Source organism: Herpailurus yagouaroundi, unplaced genomic scaffold, assembly GCF_014898765.1.
Source record: "Herpailurus yagouaroundi ecotype Mexico unplaced genomic scaffold, PumYag 197, whole genome shotgun sequence".
Lineage (NCBI taxonomy): Eukaryota > Metazoa > Chordata > Mammalia > Carnivora > Felidae > Herpailurus > Herpailurus yagouaroundi.
Window position 1 is genome coordinate 18,936,442 of NW_024412428.1, and position 24,257 is coordinate 18,960,698.

Sequence of the window (24,257 nt, forward strand, 5' to 3'; positions counted from 1 at the left end):
TGGATGAGAGGAGTTTGGAAGGGAAAAACATACCTCTTTCACATGCTCCTAACACAAAAATGTATCAGATTGACAGAGAAAGACAGATACATGATTTCACTCATGTGGAATTTGAGAAACTAGATGACCATAGGGGAAGGGAAGGAAAAATAAAATCCAGAGAGGGAGGCAAACCATAAGAGACTCTAAATACAGAGAACAAACTGAGGGTTGATGGTCATGGGTGGTTGGGGGGCGGGGAATTTGGGTGATGGGCTTTGAGGAGGGCACTTGTTGGGATGAGCACTGGGTGTTGTATGTAAGGGATGAATCACAGGAATCTACTCCTGAAGCCAAGACTACACTGTATGTTAACGAACTTGACAATAAATTTAAAAAAAAAAAAAAAAAAAAAAAAATATATATATATATATATATATGTATCAGACTGTGCAGGAGGTGGATTCACTGAACTAGAAGGAGCTAATTATGTGTGCAGAAAATGCCAAACGCTGTAGTTCTCTGTAATTGCATCTGCACAGCCACATACTTTTCGTGCTAGTTATTCAGCACAGAAGTCCCGTTAAATGTGTACTGATTTGTAGCTACTGACTTAGTAACCACTCGCCTACACTGAACCCTAATGCATTAATAAGGAGGATTACGAAAGACATATACTATAAATTGTTATCTTTAAATTACTTTATAAAGGTACCTTTAAAAAACTTGGATAGTTATCCAGGTATTTTTCACATACTTTCCATCTCAGAATCACTAGGAGGTAGTGAGGACAGGTATTAGCATCTCCAGATTATAGATGTAGAATGTAAGTTTCAAAAAGATTAAGCAGCAGCTTGAGTATTAAGAGATCAGATGTTGGCAAATGATGACACAGGGATCAGGCCCAGGTGTTTTGCTAGTCCGGTGCTCTTTTCAAAATGCCACCTCATCATCTTACAAGGCATGATGCTGATAACGGAGACTGGGTGGACGGATCTGGCTACTCTATCATGGCTATCAGAAAAACCACTTATCAAAGCGATCTCACTCAGACCTTCTGAACAACTTAAACCTAGCTTCCAGCCTCCTGCGATGTGGAAATGTGAAGGGATGATGAGAGCATCCTTCTCAAATGTACTGAGAGCACCAGACAAAAACCTAATTTCACAAATATGGAGCCGTGGGAAGGATCTCTGGAGGCCTCCTGGCCTCTGCGAGCCGACACATGCCCACAGGGCGGTCCCAGTCCCTGCCTTTTCACTACAAGCTTTCAGAACATGATTAAGCCTGCTTAAAGTCTCTTTTCTCTTTTAAGAGAATCTTTAGATATATCCAAGAAGGTCATCCACAATTATTATTTAGGATTTAAATGGACTAGAATTTTTCTGTGTTCCCAAGATAGCAAAACATTTCTAAAGTACCAAACTATTAATTATCAGTCTTCCATTTTCCTTTCGACATTTCCTTTTTTTCTAAAGGTAAATTCTCTTTCCTGGGTTCTAAAGTACAGTCATTTGACAAATAGGACTTGAAAAATGTGAATTAGACCAAAATTAAGATGGTTGGTTCATTTTTTTCTTTCAGATCCATATTTTTCAGAATTTGAGACAAAATCCTAATCTAAAATTTTTTCATTGAAACAATTTAGGTAATTTTGACCTTTGTCATTTTCACTGAAATAAATATCCTGTCTATATACATACTGCTGAGAGCACTGCTTAGGCTGACTTTATTACAATACAGAAAAAGCTTAGAAAAATTACTCACGAATGAAGGTATGTCGCCATTTCATATAAAATATCTTTCATCTGTACAGATATGACATTATTTGAATAAGCTCTCCACAGATGACAGGAACGCCAGTTCAAACTCCTGATCAGAGAATCTGCTTACAGATGCCCGAGCACTGCTTCGGATTTGGAGTCTCTTTTCCTCAGACATGGAAAGAATATGAGCCATGGTTTCCGCATAGCCTTCTTCGCTTTCAGCCAGAAATCCAGTTATCTCTCCTTCGTGAGGGACGACAATGTCAAGCTTGGGGCCCCCTGAATTGTGTGCGAGGATAATCGTGCCAGCTGCCATACACTCGACAACTCCTGAGAAAGAAACAAAACCATGTGGTCTTTGAACTTTCTGAGAGTGTTCACAAGAACAAGGATGAGCAGAAACCTCTATAAATTTTAGGACACCCATGAGAAATTTAACCACATGTCTGTTGGGCCTATAAATCTGCTCACTAAACTTCCATGGTGTCAAGTAATTTTAAGTTTTTTAGTTTTTAGCCTTCACAATAATGCTACTTGGTTCTTAATTGAAACAGACAAGCAGGCGAGAGAACAGTCTATAAAAAAAAGATCCCTGCAGGTAATAAAACGAAGTAGACTACAGAATGCTGGCAAGATGGCAGACTGAAAGATAAAAGGTGTAAAGAGATACCAAAAGCAAAATTTCAGGAGTTCCAATTCCAGCATTAGGAGGTTGCCCTCCTCCCTCTACTTCTTCTTTGCTGGCTCCTCCTCTTCTGCCCACTTCTGAACCCTGCTCGTTCTCAGCATTTTGCAGCAGGGGCCTCTTCTCACTGGGCACTTTCCCTAGGCCACCTGACCCTCTTCCGTGGGGCTTCCGTAACAACCCGGTCGGCAACGAACTCCTCCGTCTGTGTTTCCTGGTCAGGTCCCTCACCTGCACTGCAGACTCGTAGAGACAAGTGTCCACTGGACATACCCACCTCCGTGTCCTGCAGATCACTCTAACTCTACCTGCTGGGAACCTGGCTCATCAACTGCCTCTCCTCTTGGGAGTCTGTCTCAAGGTGAGAGCTATCCACTGTTCATACATTTGCCTACACTCAAAACCCCAGGAGGTCCTCTTGGACTCTTCTCTCTCCTTCACGTAAGACGTCCAATTAATCACCATGTCCTGCTCAATCCTGCCTCAGAATTTCCCTCGAGCATGTTCGCCTACCGTGTTTGTACCACAGCACGTCACCCAGGTTGCCAGGGCAGCCCAACACATCCTCCTGCCTTCCTCCCCTGGCCCTCCCTGCTCCTCACTGATCCACCCCTCCACGGCAACCACAGTGAACTTGAGGAAATAGAAAGCTTTTCAATCCAATATTCAAAATCAGCCTATCTTTTCCCACTGGCTTCACCTGGCCCCAGCTCCCCTCTCCATCAGCGTGCTGTTCCTCCTGCATGCTCCGGCCATACCGAACCCTTAGTTCCCTGAGTGCACCTGCTAGTGCCCTTATGGTCCCACCTGTCACGATACTGTTCCCTCTGCTGGATATTCTCCCATCTCTTGCAAGGCTAACTTCTAATTACTGTTCAGGTCCCAGCTTACGCATCACACCATTTCCTCGGGCAACTGTTCTCTGACCTCACAAATCTGTTAGGTGTTTCTCTTGGGTGCTTCAAATCACCCTGCACTTGCCCTGGCACAGCACTTAGCACCGTGTCCAGTAAAGTGCTGTTTAACTGGTCTGTATCACACACAGAGCTGGAAGTCTCGGAAGGGAACAACAAGTCCTGTCTCCCAGTCATTTTCCCAGCACCCGCCACGTGCCTGGCACACTGAATGCTCCAGTAAGTCTCTGTGGGAGGAGCCACAGGGAGTCAGACCCTGTGCAGAAGGTCTGAATCAAAAAGTTCTTGCTGTATGTCTGGGCTCAGTAATGTGCGACCCACTAGGGATAGACAGGAGGGTAAGAGAAATCATAGCCTTAGCACAGGAGACTTCACTTTATGTTTTTCCATTTTCCCTGAACACCTAGCTGTGTGGACACAAAGCAGCCATGTGAGAAATAGATGTTGAACCAAATTAGACACAAGACAGCAGTTGACTTTATACCAAATGTATGCATAACAGGAAGTCAGGATATAGAGAGCAGCTTGTGCTAGAATAAACAAGAAAGGCTAAATTAAAGGCTAAGGAGATGAAAGTCAGACACTTTTAATGGGATTTGGCAGAAAAAGGAGGGTAGGCCATTTCAATAATGGGTAGGGAATCAACAGAAGAAACAACAGAATTGCCATGAGGAGCCCTGTCAGCTCAGCTTTTGGTGTACATGAAAATCACCTGATGAGCTTTACTGAAATACATCTACCTGGGCCCCACCCGGAGATTCGGATTTGGTCCTTCAGTGAGATTAGGCCAGGAATCTGTACCAGTCCAGACATAGGGTTAGGTGGGGCAGAGAAACTGGTAGGTAAGAGCAGGGGCTGAGTTAGGATCCAAGCTCTATCTCTTATTGCTAAGGCTGAACAAGGGCAAGTTCAAAACCTCTCTGTGCCTGAGTTTCTTTATTCGTCAAATGGAAATAACAGTACATCAAGCAAGGTTTCAGAGAGGACTAAATCAGATAATACTTGTAAAGATCTCAACAGTGACTTATGCACAGTAAGCTGTCAATAAATATCAGCTATTATTATTGACTACATACTGTTATGTCCTGCGGGGTCTCAAATGAAAAAAGTTTACTTGGCAGACTGGGAGAGGAGAATTAGACCTGATGTGAACTTCTAGAGTATTATTATTTTATCAAGAGAACCCAAATGTACATCTCATGACACCAAACGAGTTGCTGAAAGGACAAACTCACCAATCCCAAAATGCTCGTTCCACATGGTGTGCAGACCAATTGCTGCTTCAGACAAGTAAGTCTTTAACTCATCAAATGGAATGTTTATTTTAAATTCCACATCTTCTTGAACTCCCAGATCCTCAGAAAGCTTTCTCAGTTGGTTTACCCTGAGCTCATCATCTTGGTTACGACACCCTCCAATGAGGACAAGTTTAAGGGAAGGAAGTGACCCAGCCACCTTCTTATTCAGCAATTTAGCAAAGGCTTTGATCTGCAAAGGATGATTCTTTTCAGGCCGGAACTGGCCAATGGAAACCAGCAAATGTCCTGGGGTTGTCTTTTTCTCATGTAAGGGAATGTCCAGAAAGGTCTGTACATCACAAGGTGGGTAAACAATATTAGTGCAATTCCCGACTTTCCACAGTGAGAGAATGTGGTTTAGCGTCCAAGAAGAATTGACCATCACTACATCACTGCAAGAACCCACAAGTCCATAAATAAAAGCAAATAAATAGTAATAGATGAGCTTTACTTTGCTGAGAAAAGGATTCCTGGTAATGAAGGCTGCGTTATTAAATCCGATATTTTGGTTCTTCACTACAGACAGCATATCGGTGCTGATCGTGGGATAATGAACGTAGCTGCCAATGCGACAACCACCTAGATACTTAAACAGAGGCAGTGTGAACGCGTATCCCATTGAATCGATGTAAACGTCAGGAACACACTGCATTAGAGCTTCCCAGCCAAGAAAAATGGATCCTAGACTTTGGCCCAGCAGTGTGAAGTGAGGATAGAGCGAATCTTCCACAAGGTAGCGTTTCCTCAGGAAAACAAACTTCACTGGGTGAGTGAGCCTGATGTTAAATCTTCGGAAAGCACCTTCTAGAATCTGTTGACCACTGACGTTCACGTCACCAGTATACACAACATAAATTGCTTCAGGATACCTAAAACAGAATGCAGTAGTTAAGATTTTCACTGGTTTAGGTTAAAATCGAGCAGAAAAGTTGGAGATAATTATTTTGTCACAATCATAAAGAAGGTTATTTCTATATTGAAAAAAAATGTTTTCCACTGTTTTTCCTTCATTGCACTTGGTCTGCTGATCCCGAGTCCTCTGCTGTCCTGGGAGTTAAATGTTAGTCCTCCAAATGAGACTTCGAGTTCTTTGCTATTTCCTCTTCTGAGAGTTTTGCATGGAGCAGACATCAACAGAAATTGCTGACATTTCCGCTTTTATGAAATACACAGAAACTTTATTCTGACGACCTTTTCAGTATAAAATGGTAATATCAATAACGTACTCCTAAACAAGAGTTAAAACTTACTAAATGTATCTTTAGACAGGATCATAGATGCTAAAGCGTTACTCTATTTTTATCTGAGAAATGCAATAAGATTCTAAAAGCTAGATCAGGTGCCTGCATCAAAATCAGATAGGGTAGAATAATAATGGAAGTCTTTAAAAGTATATATTCTTATGACTATGCTTTTGGCATTTGCTCTGATGGTGTTTTTGGCTACTGAGTCATAAAACATTTCTTAAATATCTAGTATGAGCTACTAGGTTCTGGGGATTCAGGGATTAGAGGGTCTTTACCCTCGAGGAGCTGAGTTCAGTGGGGAAAACAGATATATAAACAGAAAACTGCAAAACTGTGATATGTGTTGATAAAGACAGCCATGGGATGCTGTGCAGACCCAAAGGATGAGCATCTAACTGCACTTCCCCACAGGCAGAATGATCCTTAGACTGAGGTGTTTTGTTTTGTTTTTTTTAACGTTTATTTATTTTTAGTATATGTGCTGCCGAAGCGAGCACTAACGTTTATTTATTTTTGAGAGACAGAGAGAGAGAGAGAGCTTGCACACATGAGCAGGGAGAGGGGCAGAGAGACAGAGAGAATCGCAAGCAGGCTCCGCACTGTCAGTGCACAGCCCGAAGCGGGGCTCAAACTCAAGAACCGTGAGATCATGACCTGAACTGAGATTAAGGGTCAGATGCTTAACCCACTGAGCCACTCAGGTGCCCCTGGAATGATCCTTATAAAACGTAAAAACGATTGTCATCTCCGATTGCTTAAAGATGGCCACAAATTCTTTGACACTTATCAAGTGGTGGGATCTATGTCCCTTCCCCTGGAATGACAGGCTCTGTGACTGCTTTTACCAATAGACTATGTCAAAGGTGACATTTTGCCAGTGTCTAGAGCCAAGTTCTATGGGGATGGTAATTTCTGCTTTGCTCTAGAGAAGTCAGCTGTCACATAAGACGTCCAACTATCCTGAGACTGCCATGTTGTGTGCAAGCCCAAGCGAGTCACGTAGAGAGGCTGCGGGCGACAGAGATGCCTGACCAGTGTTCCCCACCCTCACCCACTGTCACTGTTGCAATCATCCCAGCCCAGGAAGCAGGTATGTTAGTGGAGAAGCCTTCAGATGACTTGGAGCCAGCTGCCATCTAACTGCAGCAGCTTGGTATGCAGGATTTCAAATAGGGCCCATCAATCCCCAAACTGTGAAAAATAATGAGAAATTCTTGCTTTAGCCATTACGTTTTGGGGTGGCTTGTCACGTAGCAGCAGATAAGCAGAATATCATCTCTCTGTCTGAAACACTCATATAGTTTCCCACAGCACTTAGAATACCAGCTAGACTCCTCACTCTACTCACTCAAGCCCTGAATAATCTGGACCCTGCCTCCGCTCTCTCACGTACCCACAGGGTCAGCCAAACTGGATTCCTTTCTCTGAACGAGACAGGCTCCTTCCAGTCTTAGGGGACTTGCAAGAGTTGTTCCCTCCGTTTTGAACTCTCTTTTCTCATCTTCACTGTGTTTTCCTGAGGCAGACGGTATGGCATGTGATTTACAACATGGGCTCTGTAATGCAGTTCCCTTATCTGTCAAATGAGGGTAACAGTAACAATCTCGTAAGGTTACTCTGAAGATTGGGTGAGCTGACACGTGTAAAACACTTCAAACAATGCCTGGCACATAGTAAATGCTAAGTACACGTCAGCTGCTTTTGTCATTTAAACTTCAGTGAAGTATCACCTCCTTGGAGATTTTCCCTACTTACTCAGTCTAAAATATGGAATCATTCCCGGGGCACCTGAGTGGCTCTGCCGGTTAGGCATCTGACTCTTGATTTCGGCTCAGATCATGATCTCATGGTCATGAGATCAAGCCCCAAGCTCTGCTCAGTGCAGAGCCTGCTTGGAATTCTCTTTCTCCCACTCTCTGCCCCTTTCCCGTTCTCTCTCTCTCAAAATAAGTAAACATTAAAAAAAAAAAGTATGGAGTCCTATTTTAATTTCTTGCGTAGCATCTCTCACCATTTGGTATTTTTCTTTTTAGGTATTATTTTGTCTCCTCTCCACTAAAATCTAAGATCCATGATCTATTTTGTTCACCATTCAATCTCAACTCAACAGTGCCTGACACAGAGTAGGTCCCCAAGAAATATTTCTAGATCGAATGAAAAGTGTATTGTAGTTTATGCTGAGTCAGGAGAGGCTTGTAGAAATTAGCTGAGGAGAAAAGGTCAGAAAAAAAAGGAACACCGTATGGAAAGGCAAGGAATCTATAGAGAGAGCCTGATGCTCCTAGTTCAGTGTGCTGAGCAAAGTATACATGAAGGAATGGGGAGGGATGAAAAATAAAATGTGGCAAGAACAAGATGAAAAAGTATCTTCTATGTCCTACTGAGGATTTGGACTTCTTTCACTGCAGGTGACTTGGGAATAACAGAGTTTGCTGGGGAGTACAGTAGAGCTATCACAAAACTTTACCGCTGCCCTCAAGAGTGAGAGAATCCAGGTAGACAAGTTAATGCACAGAGTTAGGAGAAATAAAGAGCAGTAGTGATTAGAGAAGGAGCAGGGAAGGCCTCAGAAAGGTGGGCAGTACGCTGAGATCTAAGAACATGTTTTAGATCCAGGGAGTTATGGAAGATGGCAGAGGAAATACAAGGGTGGTGGCTGGAAGCCAGGATGAGCCGAGAAACAGAGATGTAGAGTGAAGGGAATTCTGTGTGAAGGTTCTGGAACTGGATGAAGGGCATGTGCCAGGAAGTAGCGTAACCAGGGAAGAATAATAGTTTCCTCCTATGATAAAACCACAAATGGAATTTGTACTTTACTGTGTTTATTCCTCCTACGTTTGGAGATGCAGGTGGGGAGAAGGAAGCCTAAAACATGAAATGACCGGGTAGTAGCATATTCTTTCGAACATGGTAACTTAAGACTAACTGGTAATGATATCAACATTAAAATCAGATAGATGCTCTCACAGAGATTATCTCCTGTGTGCCACTATGGACTAAATGTATTCAGGCTTAAAGTGTTCCTTGGTATTGCTTGATATGTTTCTGTTTACTATTCAACTTCTCCACACGTTCTTCCAAGGTGACAGTTATCCCCGCTAAATTTTGCCATTAAAGGGTGGATACTTTCCCTTTCCATTTCTTTAGCATATCAACTAAAATTCAACAGGATCTTGTAAGGCAGGCTGGCACATAACAGGAGCGTTTCCTTATTGAAGAACAATTAATTTCTGGCCACGAGTAAGGTGAGAGAAAGTTAAGTTTCTGGGCAATGATTTTTTTTTTTAAAGGTAATACGAGAGCAAATGAGCTAAGAAAGATGCATACCTACTTTTTCTGCAGAGCCCTTAAGGCACACCACAAAACTCTTTCTCCTCCACCACCAGCATTGCAGTACGGATGAAAAAATGCAATCACCAGTTGATTTTTCCCATTTTTGCTAGTTGCTACTGACTCTTTCTTTCTTCGTAGCAGCAGTCTGATTCCCCAGAGGATAATGGACAAACATATGCATAAAATTCCACATACTGTCAGGCCAGGGAGGAATAATGAATAAAAAAACCTGAAACAAGAAGGAAAATATAAAAATCAACAGAATGCCCATTCAAAAGAAACAACAAATTAAAGTCCACTTTTACATATCCACTTTATGTATCAGTAGTAAAGACAGATTTTTATACCTGGGAGTCTGCTAACGAAATACTTTTTAATCAGCAGTAAAAATCAATCTCCTAACAGTGTATGTGTTAAGGGACTAAAAACAGGGGCGCCGGGGTGGCTCAGTCGGTTAAGCGGTCGGCTTAGGCTCAGGTCATGATCTCGTGGTCCGTGAGTTCGAGCCCCGCGTCGGGCTCTGTGCCGACAGCTCAGAGCCTGGAGCCTGTTTCAGATTCTGTGTCTCCCTCTCTCTGACCCTCCCCTGTTCATGCTCTGTCTCTCCCTGTCTCAAAAATAAATAAATGTTAAAAAAAATTAAAAAAAAAAAGGACTAAAAACTAAAATTTAATTATTAACCTAAACAAGACATGATCAGGAATGGCATCTGACCCTCAAAAATCACAACACAGAACCCAAGCAGTATGTCTTCTGAATGATCAATAATGAACATTTAATTAGTTAAAAGTTTGGTGAGGTAGCAAATCATTTTTATTCTTTCACTTTGCCTCAAATAGAACAATTTCTGGGGTGAGAGGACTTAGATCTCTCCATTTCTATTACAAGTTCTGCATCTGATCTGTTTCTATGACCCTAGAACACTGCCTTTCCTTATGTGCCTCTAAATGAGTTGCCATAAATGCTCTGACAACGTACTTCTACTCCATACTCACTCCCCCACTGACTGCTAAAAGGCTCTTACTGCCAGGCTGACTGAAGCTCTGCAAAGGCAAGGAAGGACCCAGGCTTGTTTACCACTGGATGCCAACGCCTAGCATAATGCCTGGCCCAGAGAAGGCATCCGTGTTTGTTGACAGCATACAAAATTCTTTACCGCTTCAGACGTCTCTCAGATGATGTTAAAATAATTTTTCAAAGTGTGTTTTTCTGTTAGCATTGGGCAATATAGTTGGTATCTAGCTTCATATTTTTTATATCCTGCCTACCCTTTATAAAGGATCCGGGGAGCTTGTAACACATAAAGACACTAAAATACTAAAACTTAAATAATGAAAACGCAGGGCTGGGGAGTTCAAGTATTTGGTGGGGAGCAGTGACAGGTGGGGGACATAGATATACAGACTCTAAGTTTGTACGTGGTAGTGAAAAGGAGATTGGACTCTGAAGGGCTTAATGATCCAAGCATGTATGGGGATATTTTGTGTACTTGCATAGTTTTCATTGTCCATAAGTAGAAGACATAAATTCTTCAGAGAAATAACTTTTTTTCTTAATTTTTAAAGTTTATTTATTTATTTTGAGAGAGAGAGACAGAGAGTAAGTGGGAGGGGCAGAGAGGGAGACAGAGAATCCCAAGCACAGGGAGAAAATCTGACAGTGCAGCCTGACATAGGGCTGGAACTTACGAACCATGAGATCATGACCTGAGCCAAAACAAGAGTTGGATGCTTAACCGACTGAGCCACCCAGGAGCCCCGGCAGAAATAAATATCTTACTTATATTTAGTTTGGAAACAAACTTCTCATGTGGGACCTCCTATTGTGAATAATTGCACTGTTTGAAGACGTATTTGACTTATTAGAATGATTGATCTCAGGATATCTTTAAACTCTTAAAAATTCCTGAAGACCCCATACAGCTTTTATTTCTATCAGGATTTCCCAACCTCGGCACTGCTGACATTTTAGACCACAATAATTCTTTGTTTGCAGGGACTGTCTTATGCATTATAGGATGTTTAGCTGCATTCCTGGTCTCAACCCACTGGATGCCTACAGTACCCTTCCAATCATGACCATAAGAATTATTTCGACATTGCTAAATGTCCTGCAGAAGTTAAAATCAGCCCTTGTTGAGAAATACTCATTTACATTGATTATATCTACCAATATTTAGCATATCAAATGAAACTGAGGAATTTAATGAATTATTCTGACAATGACAAATCCATTACAAGTTAATATAAAACACATTTTTACTAAAAAAGCCCTTTTTTCCAAACAAACAAAAAAGAAATTCAGTAAGAAGGGTATTACTGTTTTAGATATTTGCAGACCTCTTTAACGTCTGGCTTAACAAAAGACAGTAGCTTTTAATATCTGCTTCTGCATTCAATCTTAGTGATATGTTGTTTTACTTGAAGTATGTGAAGGAAATGTAAGCTCACTCAGATATGTAGTAGGAAAAGGGAGTGTGTTTAAATACCCTTTTCAGATGGTTACAGCATTTTTCTGTGATGTTATACCAAATTAGACAAGTGGTAATTTCTTAATTGTCAGGTGCAACATGGAGTTTGAAAGCCAATCAATGCCCTTTTCATACTCTGTTATACTGAAATCTTGTGCTTTAAGTGGATCTTTTACCTATACATGATTTTGTAATGTCATGACTTGATTATTTAGAAAATATTGGTTTATGACTCATGTAGCCTTTCCAAATGTGGGCACATTTTTTCATTGTATAATATCCCCAAATCACATTTGTTAATATCACTACCCATCTCTTCAGGAAAATCTTTTAATTATTGGAAAGTGGTCAAGCTTTGAATGGCAGATACAGGTTCTCCAAATTCTAATTTTCACTTGAGAGTTCAAACTTTATTATTAGCAATAAATTCTGTCACTTGTTTTCTTTGAACTGACAGGGTCACTTCATTCATTTTCAAAGCCAAGTCAGAAGAACCATACTTTGTCAGTCATTCTTTCAAGTAGAAACCACGTCCCATAAAAAAGTGTCTTGAGCTTTCAACTTAGCAATCATGCAAGAACTTTTCCTTGAGATAAGCATCATACTTCAGTATGAAGACATTATATATATTAAAAATGTATTCAACTCAAGGTTAATTCTTAAAAAAATTAATTTTTACTGTTTCATCAAGGACATTCTTAGTAAAACTGGCTTTAGCAAGTGCACGGTGGTGAAAAACACAAGACTTCTAGTGTACTTTGATTTCATTGCCTCGATTTGTAGTAAGTAGCAGTTTTATCCACTATTACTTTTGCACCATTGGTGCAAATGTAAACATAATGAGAAAGCAAATGTTAGCATAAATTATTATAAAAATAGTTTTGATCTTGAAGAACTATTAAAAGAGTCTTCAGGACCTGTCAAGGTCTATGGACCATACTTTGAGAACTACTGACTTAAAGGATGAACAGGGTTTGACATAAGTGGTAAGATTTGTCAATTATTTAATGTTTGGAATATATCTGTTCATAAAAAGAATATTATACAGCTTTCCCAGGAAAAGTTAAAAGCCCATTTAATTTAAAATGAGGCTGATCCATAGAATCCAAGGATTTTTATGGCATTTCCTTCTAATGATTTAAGTGGGAAGATTCATGTGATAGGATTTTCAAACTGAACTATTTAACTTAAAATCAGAAAAAATAAATCCTACTAATAACTAAAGTTGAGCCAGTCCTTTATTGAGTCTCTTAGTTTCAAAGATACAGACTATATAAATTTATTAAACATCCTACAGTACTTGCACATCAAAACTATCCATTTTAGAATTTGTTTAAATCTAACTAAAAATAGGGGCGCCTGGTGGCTCAGTCCAGTTAAGCATCCAAATTTTGGCTCAGGTCATGATCTTAGGGTTTGAGAGTTGGAACCCCACATCGGGCTCTGTGCTGACAACTCAGAGCCTGGAGCCTGCTTCAGATTCCGTGTTTCCCTCGCTCTCTGCCCTTCCCCAACTCGTGCTCTCTCTCTCTCTCTCACTCTCAAAAATAAACATTCAACTATACAGTATATACATACACACACACACACACACGTATATAAACTAAAAATATGTGCCATTAAATAACGTTTACCACAGAAACCCAAGGCTTTAAAAGATAATTAATCAACAGTGACTCATTCATTCAACAAACATTTATTTAGCCATTGTGATGTGCAAAGCACTGAGTCAGGGATATTTCAAATGTCAGGGAAGAATATGAAGCCTCTGAAAATAGACTTTCCTGTTCAAAATGTTTTAAATAATCATTATAGAAATTGGAGTAGAGGGGACAAAAATGAAGAAACAATACCTGAATTTTGGAGAGAATAGGTATACACTGCAGGATGCTATCATGTTAATTACAAATTTCAACCTGAACAAAAATAGGTAGGTGTTAAAAGAACTGTGTAGATGGAATATAATAGGTCTTTTTTTTTTTAAAATAAATTTAGGGCAAGTCAGGTAAAAAACAGTAGTATTACAACAATAAAAGTAGGGGGAAAAAAGTCTGGGGTTTTTTTCACCAAAATGTTAACAGTAGTTATCTCCAGATGGTAGCACGCCTGGCCAGTTTTCTTTTTTGCTCCTCTATTTCCTAACTCTTCTATAAGAAACAACGTATTACCTACGTAATACAATTTTGTATTACTCCTACATCAACCGGAAATAAAGATCAATGGATGATCATGAAGCAGATGATTCAACATAAACTTTTTATTTGTGAAAATAAAGAGAAATCTCACTAAAATGGAGTCAGGAGGCCAGAAGCGGGAACGCAGAGGAGCTCTATCACTCAAATGTCAATTTCATGAAGAACTGTCAATTACAGCATCCAACAGTAGAATCCTAAACACGATGGAATGGTCACTAACAGGCCCCAACAGGGAGAGATGTACGTCGCATTTCCTACAAGAGTACTCCTGCAACTCAGCCAATGAGAAACCCTCACTACTCTTGCTTTTCTCCAGCGGACTTTACTCCAACCCCCCCACCCCTTCAACTTCCTCCTTCTCCATAAAACAACGGTCCTCTCGTTGGTAGAACTTGCCAGGTATGGTTTTGTCATAGCTTGTATATCCAGAAATGCAATTCTCTGCTACTCCCGAAAAAAACAAACAAAACCAACCAAACCACTTTTGTTGGTAAGATAGCTGTTTTATTTTTAAGGTTAACATATTTAAGTGACATATGTTAACAGCGACCATTTTGGTGAGTGAAAGAGGGGACACTAAGACGTGACAAGAGCCAGTTTATTCTTTACCAAAAAGAGACACGATAGTTTGGAAAATGACCCATGGCTCAATTATAAAGGAAAACGAGAAATGAATATGGATAATTTACAACAGAATAGTTGGAGTGTGAACAAAAAAGAAAAAGGGAAACTACACCCTTCAGCCAGAAGTGGGGCAGGCGAAGAAAACGCGGTTAACTGAGTCTTTAACCCAGTCAGCTTCAGTCTAATTAAGACTCCGAAGTGAGAACAGCGCTATCCTTGAGGCCTAGATTCGTGACTAGAAGATCCCCCTTCCCCGCAAACTTCAGTTGCCCTGGGCGGACAAGAACCCCCGCAAAACAGAAAACGCCTGCGAGCCCACACCACCAGCTCCTCACCTCAGAAACTCGCACAAGCACCAACCCCCTTTGGTGGTCGCCATCTTCCCTCGACCCCCGAACTCAGGAAGCGCTTCGCTGTTCCTCTTCTCTATTGGCTCCAGAGGAAGCGGGCGGTGTTCTCTCCGACCCCATGGGGCAGGTTTCGCGTCTCAATTGGCTGCTGGTAGTAGCTTCCCACGGCCTTCCAGTCAATAGAATCTCCCGGGGAGGAGACAAGTTTTCGGCGTGGCGCACAAGGGTCCCGCCCCCCCCAGCGGGCGGGGCCGTAGTGGGAGTAGGGCTGGAGAGGGCGTGGCCTGTGATAGACAGCCGGGCACCCGCCCTCGGCCCCCTCCCCCACTGGAAGCCCCCCAGCCCGGGGCCCGCCGGCCGTTGAGACCAATGGGAGGCCCTTGCGCATCTCGGATCGATTTCCCAGGTGCGGAGTTCACTCCCGCGGCAGCTGCGGCATTTGGGACCCGCGACGCCCCGGAGCGAAGCGCGGAGCTGAGAGGCAGCTGTGCGGAGTGGACCCGAAGAAGGTGCCCGCCACGCCGCACCTCTCCGCCAGCGGTTGGCGAGCCCTGGGATCTGCATCTCCGGCTCGGCTCTGCGCCGCTCGCCCGCCCTCTTGTCCTTCACACGCCGGGGGCCTAAGACCGAGTCCGCAGCGTACCGGCTCGAGGTAGCGGAGACTTGGGAGGGAGGACCGGTCCCCGTCAGGGGCACGGGCAGGGCCGCCTCCGGGTGTGAATGAGGGTCCGAGGCCAACCCTCCGCCCTTGCGCTTATCCCCGCACCCCCCACAAGGGCCAGGGCGCGCAACTTTGAATTAGCCGGTGGGGCGAGGGCTGCTGATCCCCTGGTCTGAAATGCAGGAGACCTTTTCCAGACCCTTCCCCGGGTGAGAGAGCCGAACCGCAGAGATGCCACCCACAGCCCGCTCCCGGGGTTTTAACACCGCACTTCTCCACTAACCAGGTGACCTGTGGGCTCTGGGCGGATCACAGAAGAAATTGGTTCCTCCGGAGGAGGATGCTTGAGCAGGAGAGGCAGCTTACTGCTAGAGTAGGGGCCGGTTGGAAAGTAAGTTTCCCTACCCGAGCGCCGCGTGCTCACACCTGCCGGGAGGACTTTCCACGCCCACCTGCCTGCCTTTCTCTGCGGCCTGGCCTGGCTTGCTCGGGGAAGGCAGGGGGCTAGAGCCCTAGCTCCAGGAGAGCGCCCTTAGAAATGCTATGCCTTTAACGGGTTTGCAGGAACAATTTAAAACCCAGCACTTTCCCACTCCTCTTTATGTCTGAAGCTGGATTTGTAAGTGAGCGTTGAGTTGCTGTGTAAGAGCCCTAATTGCCCAGGACGAGTAAATTAGTTACCCAGAGAAGTTATGAAGAGTGCGCGGGTCTCTTTTTATCCAGGTCCTGCAACTTTTTTTTTTAAAGAACTGTTTTGAATTCATTTTAATTATACAAGTAAGGCATTAATGTGGTGACTTAAAAATGCAAACAGCACAGAAATATTGAGCATGAAAAGCAGATCTGCTTCCTAATCCTTTTCTGTACATTTACATATGTCATCCTTTGTTCTGCAAATATTTATTGAACACTTACTGCATGTTTCAGGCATGGTACTGAAGAGCCGAAAATACAGTGGTTAAAAAATGTGTGTGTGTGTGTGTGTGTGTGTGTGTGTGTGTGTATCTCCAGATAAATCTTTAGGTTTTGTATGTATGTGGTTTTAAAATTTTTGTTTGTTTGTTGTAAATGAGATCACATAGTGTGTATTCTCCAACCTTTCTTTTCTTCCCCCCCCCCCCATAGAACTGTCTTTTGGAGATTGTTTCATATCAGTACATAAACATCTATCTTGTTGTTCAGTTTAACCTCTATACAGTATGGATGCATACCATAGTAAGTTTTATTTTTTCCCTGTGGGTGGACATTCTGTGTATTTCTAACTTTTTTTCCTCCCTTCACAAGCCATGCTGTAGAGGACATCCTTGTACATGATTTTTAATGCTGACACTTGAGTATTTCTTTAGGATGGACATGTAGGCCTGAATTGCTGGTCTACAGATTTCTAAAGTGAACTCAACAACATTATTTTGTGCCCTTTTGTAGTGAAATTTGTCTTAGGTTCTGGTGGTACAGAAATGAAAGGTAAGTGGATTAATGGATGGGTAGACAGAGGCTGGTCAATAGATGCCTCTAAGTGTGATGGCTCTGCATTTAATGGAGGTGCAAAGAACACATGGGGGAGGGTGGCTCAGACAGGGGCACACTTCTAACTCCCTACGGTGCCCCCACCTCTCTACCCATCAGAACAATCCTTATCATTCCAGATCAAGCTCAAGATGCTTCCTCCTTGAAACTTTGGTGACTGCTTCTCCCTGTGTTGACCTCACCCTCTTCTGGATTTCTTAGAGAATAGTATTAGCTGATATTACTGAGCCTACTCCCTGCTAGGCACTGTACTAAGCACTTTATATTCTTTTATGTGCACTGTCTTATTTAATCCTCACAAAACCCTTTGATGTAGGTATTATTTTTTGTTATTACCACTTATTTAACAGTTGTTTTTTTTTGGGGGGGAGGCATGAGTGAGTGAGGGGGTGAGAGAGAGAATCCCACATAGGCCCCTCCCTGTCAGCGCTTCAACCCAAAGCGGGGCTTGAACTCATGAACAGTAGGATCATGACCTGAGCCAAAGTCAGATGCTTAACTGACTAAACCACCCAGGTGCCCCTAACAATTTTTTTTTTTTTTTTTTTTTTTTTTTTTAGTATTTACTCTGTGCCAGCCATTCTAGGCACTGGGGATCCAATTAAGACTAAGACCCTGCCCTCAAGGAATTTATGTCCTAGTGGGAGATGCAGAAATAAAAAAGGGTAGGCAAATAGTGTGATTTTTGGCACTGGTAAGTGTTGTGGAGTAAATAAATCCGAGTATGGGCATTAGGCAGGACATGGGAGGGGAGATACTATCTAGGGCAGGTCGTCAGGAAATTATCTCTGAGGAGGTTGTATGAGTAGAGACCTGAATGGTTCAGATTTGGGAGAAGCGTTCTAGGTTGAGGAACCAGAAGGTGTCAATGTCCTAAGCCCAGAGTGAGCCGAACAGGGGAGGAACAGTAAAAGAGAGCCAGAGTGGCTGGAACAGAGAGAAGGAGAGGAAGTAGTACAATACGGGGTCAGAATTCATCCTCTTTACAGGTGGGGGGACTGAGGCAGAGAGAGGTTAAGTCACTTACTCAAGGTCCTACAGATAATAAGAGCTAGTAACAGGGAGATCTGGAATTGAGTCCTCGCCAGGCTGCTTTGACTTTCTTGGGTATATATTTTCTTTCAAACTTCCTTGACACCTGGTCATATGGTATGATTATTTAAACTTATCTGAATATAGCTTTTTTTTTTTTTTTTTTTTATCAACTGTGTGTTTCTTGAAAGCAGGGACCAGGTTTGTATCTCTTAAAAAACATTTTCCAGGGGTGCCTGAGTGGCTCAGTCGGTTGAGTGTACGATTCTTGATTTCAGCCCAGGTCATGGTCCCAGGGATGGAGCCCTGTGTTGGGCTCCTTGCTCACTGTGGAGCCTGCTCAACATTCTCTCTCTCTCACTCTGCTCCTCTCCCCTACTTACCTGTTCTCTCTCTATCTCAAGAGAAAAAAAATTCTCCATAGCTATTATAATATGTGCACCAGAGTTGTTCTTGAATGAATGAGTTATAGCAAGATTTTTCCCTACCCCCGCCCCCAACACATTGTTTTCTCTTCGGAGGCCTGTCTGGGGCAGCAGTAACCCTGAAAGGGAGGTGGTCCATGAGCTGGGTCATTCAGCCTTCACTCTACAAACATGGAGTGCCTTCTGTTTCTCTGACGCTGGGCCAAAGCAGAATAGAAGTGCAGTAGTGGCACAAAGATGAATAGAGGTCAGCCCCTGTACTCTTGGGGCTGACAGTCATAGGTGCCAGACAAAGACGTCTGTATACAGCATAGCACGCACAGGCAAGAGCGATTGGCCTTTCCTGGGAGGAAGGGATGCAAAAAGAACTTCAAGAAGAGGTATTTCATGACCGAGGTTTTGAAGGAGAAATGTGTCAGCTGGGCACACAGAAGAATGAGAACAAGGATGTCGCAGGTACAGTCCGGCATGTGCAAAGGTGCAGAGGCTAGAAGTGGAAAGACAGATTTGCCCTGAGTGGCTTGACAGCCTGGAAAGTGGTTGTGGGAGGCTCTGTTTCTCAGGCCTTTGGACTTTATCCCACAGACGGGGGAGTTTGCACAGGGGGAAATGGTGTATGGTGCTCTTCGGAAGTAAAGGGCGAACTGGGAACAGAGGTGCTGGAGACCTGATTAGAGGCCTTTGCTGGGGTCATCCCATCCAGATCCAAGGTGGCCAAAGCCCTACAGAACTGGGAGTCCCGTTCCCAGTGTCATGTCAGGAGACAGTGGAGGTTTTCTGCACTCTTCAGTGTCCAGAGCATCAGAGGCAATGGTAGTCCTTCTAGCAACAACACAGAGAATAGTGGGTACAGGACTAACTGGGAGTAAACTGCGGTGGGGGAGGGGTGCCGGGGTGGTTCAATCAGTTAAGCATCCAACTCTTGATTGTGGCTCGGGTTATGATCCCAGGGTCGTGAGATTGAGCCCCATGTCGGGCTCTGCGCTGATAGTGTGGATCCTGCTTGAGATTCTCTTTCAAAACAAAGAAACGAACACTAAAAAAAAAAAAAAAAAGCTGGCGGGGGGGGAAAGAGAATTGGATTTTAAGTGCTTCTTTATCTGACATCTTCACTGCAAGGATGGAGATGACCCAAGTCCATTACTGTCCACTGATGCCATAGCACAGGTAGCAGAAAGTGTCCATGTTCAAGCGTGTGCAATATTATTTTATCAGTAGGATTAGAAATCCTTACCCAGTGAAATTCTCGAATGTCTGACTTTTTTTTTTTAAACTAAGTTAAAGGAAAAAAATCTAAGCAGATCAAAGGTCAATGAGATAAAGTAGAGGGCAAAGCAGAGAGGGACTTTTCATTGTGATGTAACCAACATGGCAAATAAGATTTAAAAACACCAGTGGTTTGAAACCTGTGGATTCAGAATGCAGCAATTCTGTTGAAGCCTCCGTTCCCACAGAAACTAAAAATTACTATTATAAAAGTAATTTAATTCTGTGACTGAAATTTGGAAAATAAAGACCAAAAGGGGAAAATTCACTTTTATTCTTTCTTACTCTTAGGATGGCTGTTAGCATATTTGTAAACTTCCTTCATTGCTTGCTTTTGCTGCATCAAGTTACTAATTTTTAGAAATAAATACAATCTTGTTTCTGAAAGATAACCAACATTAACGTCTTAGGCCTATTTCAGTCCAGTGAGCTCAGTCAGTCTTTCCTGTGTGTGTGTGTGTGTGTGTGTGTGTGTGTGTGTGTGTGTGTGTGTTTCTTTCTTTCTCTAAACTCAGTGGTGTTTTTTTTTTTTTTTTTTTTTTAATAGGCTTTAAAAGCTGCCTATCATGGAGGCTGTTATTATTATCAGTAAACTTGTATGCCCTCTCCCTATCTTGGAGGACCACTTGGTGTAGTCTGAAGTTTCCTCCCAGGCTCCCTCCTGCTGCCCCCGCCCCCCAGTCCAGGGTCCTCCAACTGCTGTCCCAGGGCCCTGCTGCCACACCACAGGGACAGAACTGCTGGGAAATGCAGGCAACCTCCCCTTGATGCTGCTAGTGGTTTCTTGTTCCTCATCTCATCTGTGCCTGCTTTTCACTTGTTCTGTGTCAACTTCTTGCGACTCTTTCAAACCTTCCCTGCTTGCTCATCTCTGCCTTCCTTATTTTCAACAGATGACCTCAGTGCTTACTTCGAGAAAGCTGGATACCATTGTATATGGTTTTCTTCATCTTTCTGCCTCCCTCAGTGCATCTTCTTCCAGAATTTTATTTATATCTACAACGTATTTTCACTTCTTCATCTAGTCTCAGGACAGGCTTGCTTTCTTTTCAAGGTTCTCTCCCTGGCCTCAGTGCCCTTGTCCCGTATCCCTTCTTCTCTACCTGTTTTGGAGCCCTTACTGGTCATGTCTTTTCTCACTTCCAGTCTTTTCCTCTTTATGCAGACTTCTCCCTTTGGTTTATAAACTCATGCCATTTGCCTTCATTTTAAAATCTCTCCCATTACCTGTGTCTCCCATTTGCTCTTGTACTATTTCTCCCCTCTCCTTCTTTCTCAGTCTTCCAGAAAGAATAATCTTCATTTGCAGGTTTCCACTCGCCTATTCACTTTAAGATTTTTCTTTTATTATTCTATCAGTTTATTGGACATAAAAGAAATGTATATAACCATATATGTAGTTATAAAGCATAGTAAGATAGAGAATGCCTGTGAACCTACCACCTGACCCAAGAACGAGAATGTTGTCCATGCCAACGTGGACATGAATGGCATCCACTCAACTGTTCCTTCTCTGGTGTCACCATTAGGAGTACCCACTGTAGAGGTAACCGCCATCCTGTTCTTTGTTCGTTGTAACTCAGCTTTTGTTTTTGTTTTTGTAAAATTTTATCGCACATATATGAATGCCTGAACAATACATTATTTAGTTTTGCTTGTTTCTGAGCTTTATAAAAATTCTGTTGTCGTGTGTTTAGTCTTCTGTGCTAGCTTCTCTAAGTAGACATCACATTAAGAAAATTATTTATTTTAGGGGCACCTGGGTGACTCGGTTGGGTGTCCCACTTCAGCCCAGGTCGTGATATGTGGTCCATGAGTTCAAGCCCCACGTCGGGCTCTGTGCTGACAGCTCAGAGCCTGGAGCCTGCTTCGGATTCTGTGTCGCCCTCTCTTCTGTCCCTCCCCCACTCATGCACTCTCTGTCTCTCTCTCTCTCTGTCTCTCTTTCTCAAAAATAAACAAACATTAAAAAAATTAAAACAAAAAGAAAATTATTTATTTTAAATAAAAATTTTTAATTTTTAATTCCAGTATAATTAACATACGGTGTTTATGTTAGTTTCAGGTGTACAATATAGTGATTCCCCGATTCTCTACATTATCCAGTGCTCATCATGATGCGTGTACTCTTAATCCTCTTCTATTTGCCCATCCGTCTACCTACCTCCCCTCTGGCAATAGTTTGTTCTCTCTGTTGAAGAGTCTGTTTTTTTGTCTCTCTCTCTCTCTCTCTCTTTGCTCATTTGTTTTGTTTCTTAAATTCCACATAAGAATGAAATCATAAAGTATTTTTCTTTCTCTAACTGATTTCACTTGGTAATATACTCTCTAGATCCATCCATGTCGTTGCAATGGCAAGATTCCACTCTTTTTTTTGTGGCTAATACCCCATTTCATATATATACACACATATACCCCACATCTTTATCCACTCATCTGTGGATGGACAATTGGGCTGCTTCCATATGTGGACTATTACAGATAATGCTGCGGTAAACGTAGGGGTGCATGTGTGTTTTCAAATTAGTGTTTTAGTTTTCTTTGGGTAAATATCCAGTACTGGAATTACTGGGTCATATGGTAATTCTATTTTTAATTTTTGAAGCAACTCCATACCGTTTTCCACAATGGCTGCATCAGCTTGCATTCCCACCAACAGCGCATGAGGGTTCCTTTTTTCTCCACATCCTCATCAACACTTGTTGTTTCTTATGTTTTTGATTTTAGCCAGTCTGACAGGTGTGAGGTAATATCCTATTGTGGTTTCGATTTGCCTTTCCCTGAAGATTAGTGATGTTGAGCATCTTTGCACGGGTCTGTCAGCCACCTGTATATTTTTTTAGACATATGTCTATTTAAGTTCTCTGCCCATTTTTAATTGGATTATTTGTTTTTTTGGTGTTGAGCTTGGTGTGTTCTTTATACAGTTTGAACATCAAGCCTTTATTGGATATGTCATTTACAAATATCTTCTCCCATTCGGCAGGTTGCTCTTTTGTGTTGTTGATGGTTTCTTTCGCTGTGCAAAAGCTTTTTATTTTGGTGGAGCCCCAGTAGTTTAATTTACAGGCCATTACATTTCTGAGATTCGTTGTTGTGCAGTATGCCATTGTGGGAATATAGCACCGTTTATCCATTTTGCTTGAAGGATACTGGGTGGTTTGGGTGCTTTTGCAATTATGAGCATTCTCCTGGCATATACACTGGTGCTCTGTCCACTTCTGTTCCTGTTGCTTCACCTCTTGTCTGGAACCTCCTTTGTTGAGGATTCCATGAATGCCAAAGGCAGATCCTCCCTAATTCTTATTTTAATGGTCTCTCTAACGATGTCAAAAAAAAAAAAACCGCTTAGGGGTGCCTGGGTGCCTCAGGTAAGCGTGAATCACCCCACTCTTGATTTGGCTCAGGTCATGATCTCTAGGTAGTGAGATCAAGCCCTGCAGCGGACTCTGCACCGACAGCGACAGTGTGCCTGTGTGCTCGTGTGTGGGTGCTTTCTCTCTCTTTCAAAATGAATAAACACTAAAACATTTGAAAAACGGCTTTATTAAGATAAGAGTCACAGGTACATGCAATCATCACAACAATCAGTTTTATAGTATCTTCATTACCTCAGAAACAAAGCCTAAACCCTTCATCTATCACTCCCCACCTCCACATGGTCCCCTTGCCTAAGCAACCACTGATCCACTTTCCTATCTTTAGATTTGCCTATTGCAAAGATTTCATGTAAATGGAATCTTTGTCTATTTCTGATCTTAGGGGAAAGCTTCCAGCCTTTTGCCATTAAGTATGAGGTTAGCTCTTGGTTTTGCGGAGATATGCCTTACCAGGTTGAGGAAGTTCCCTCCAATTCCTAGTTTGTTGAGCTTTTTTATCATGAAAGGATTTTGGATTTTGTCAAATGCTTTCGCTGTGTCTGTTGAGTTGACAATGTGTCTTTTGTTTTTTATTCTATGTGGTGTATTCCGTGAATTGATTTTGGATGGTAAGCCAGACTTGCGTTCCTGGAAAGATCCCACTTGGTCATGGCATGTAATATTTTTTATATGTTGTTGGATATGGTTTCCTACTGTATTGTTGAGGAATCTTTGTGTCCATATTCACCTGAGATATTGGTTTGTAGTTTTTTTGTGATATCTTTGTCTGGTTTTGGTATCCAGGTAATGCTGTCCTTATACATAGAATGAACTGAGACGCGTTCCCTTGTCTTTTGTTTTTTGGAAGACTTTACTGAAATTTTGTATTAATTCTCTTTAATTAATCTTTGATGGCATTCAGTGTTGAACCTGTCTGAGCCTGGGCTTTTTTTCTTGGAAAGCTTTCCGATTATTAATTCAGTATCTTACTTCTTAACAGTTGATTTAGATTGTCTGTTTCTTCTTAAGTCAGTTTTGGTAGTTTTTCTTTTTAGAATTGGCTGTTTCCATCCAATTTACCTTATTTGTTGGCATATAGTTGTTTCTAATTGTATCTAATATAAAC

The 24,257-nt window shown here is 42.2% G+C and overlaps 2 protein-coding genes across 3 annotated transcripts in view; one reads left to right on the plus strand and one right to left on the minus strand.

Annotated features, from left to right (window-relative positions):
- Positions 1–1,532: 1,532 nt before the first annotated feature.
- Positions 1,533–14,970, minus strand: ALG11 (ALG11 alpha-1,2-mannosyltransferase). The gene is made up of 4 exons (XM_040448337.1): positions 14,847–14,970; positions 9,221–9,451; positions 4,580–5,511; positions 1,533–2,075 (listed from the first exon to the last, which is right to left on the minus strand). The coding sequence occupies exons 1-4, from the start codon at positions 14,888–14,890 to the stop codon at positions 1,804–1,806; spliced, it is 1,479 nt and encodes a 492-aa protein (XP_040304271.1). The 5' UTR covers positions 14,891–14,970; the 3' UTR covers positions 1,533–1,803.
- A 244-nt stretch (positions 14,971–15,214) lies between these two features.
- Positions 15,215–24,257, plus strand: part of ATP7B (ATPase copper transporting beta) — an 82,415-nt gene continuing 73,372 nt past the window's right edge. Inside the window, exons 1-2 of one of the 2 annotated variants that reach the window (XM_040448327.1) lie at positions 15,215–15,513; positions 15,809–15,913. In XM_040448327.1, the coding sequence (XP_040304261.1) occupies positions 15,863–15,913 (51 nt within the window). In that variant the 5' untranslated portion in view covers positions 15,215–15,513; positions 15,809–15,862. The remainder of the gene's footprint in view (positions 15,514–15,808; positions 15,914–24,257) is intronic. The other variant, XM_040448330.1, reaches the window with a different exon arrangement.

Excerpts from the sequence above, each read along its gene's own strand:
- ALG11 (XM_040448337.1), bottom strand. The coding sequence starts at position 14,890 with ATGGCGACCACCAAAGGGGGTTGGTGCTTGTGCGAGTTTCTGAG. Across the intron at positions 5,512-9,220 it reads TTAAGGGCTCTGCAGAAAAA|GTATCCTGAAGCAATTTATG; the intron begins GTAGGTATGCAT and ends ATTCTGTTTTAG. Across the intron at positions 2,076-4,579 it reads GAACGAGCATTTTGGGATTG|GAGTTGTCGAGTGTATGGCA; the intron begins GTGAGTTTGTCC and ends TTTCTTTCTCAG.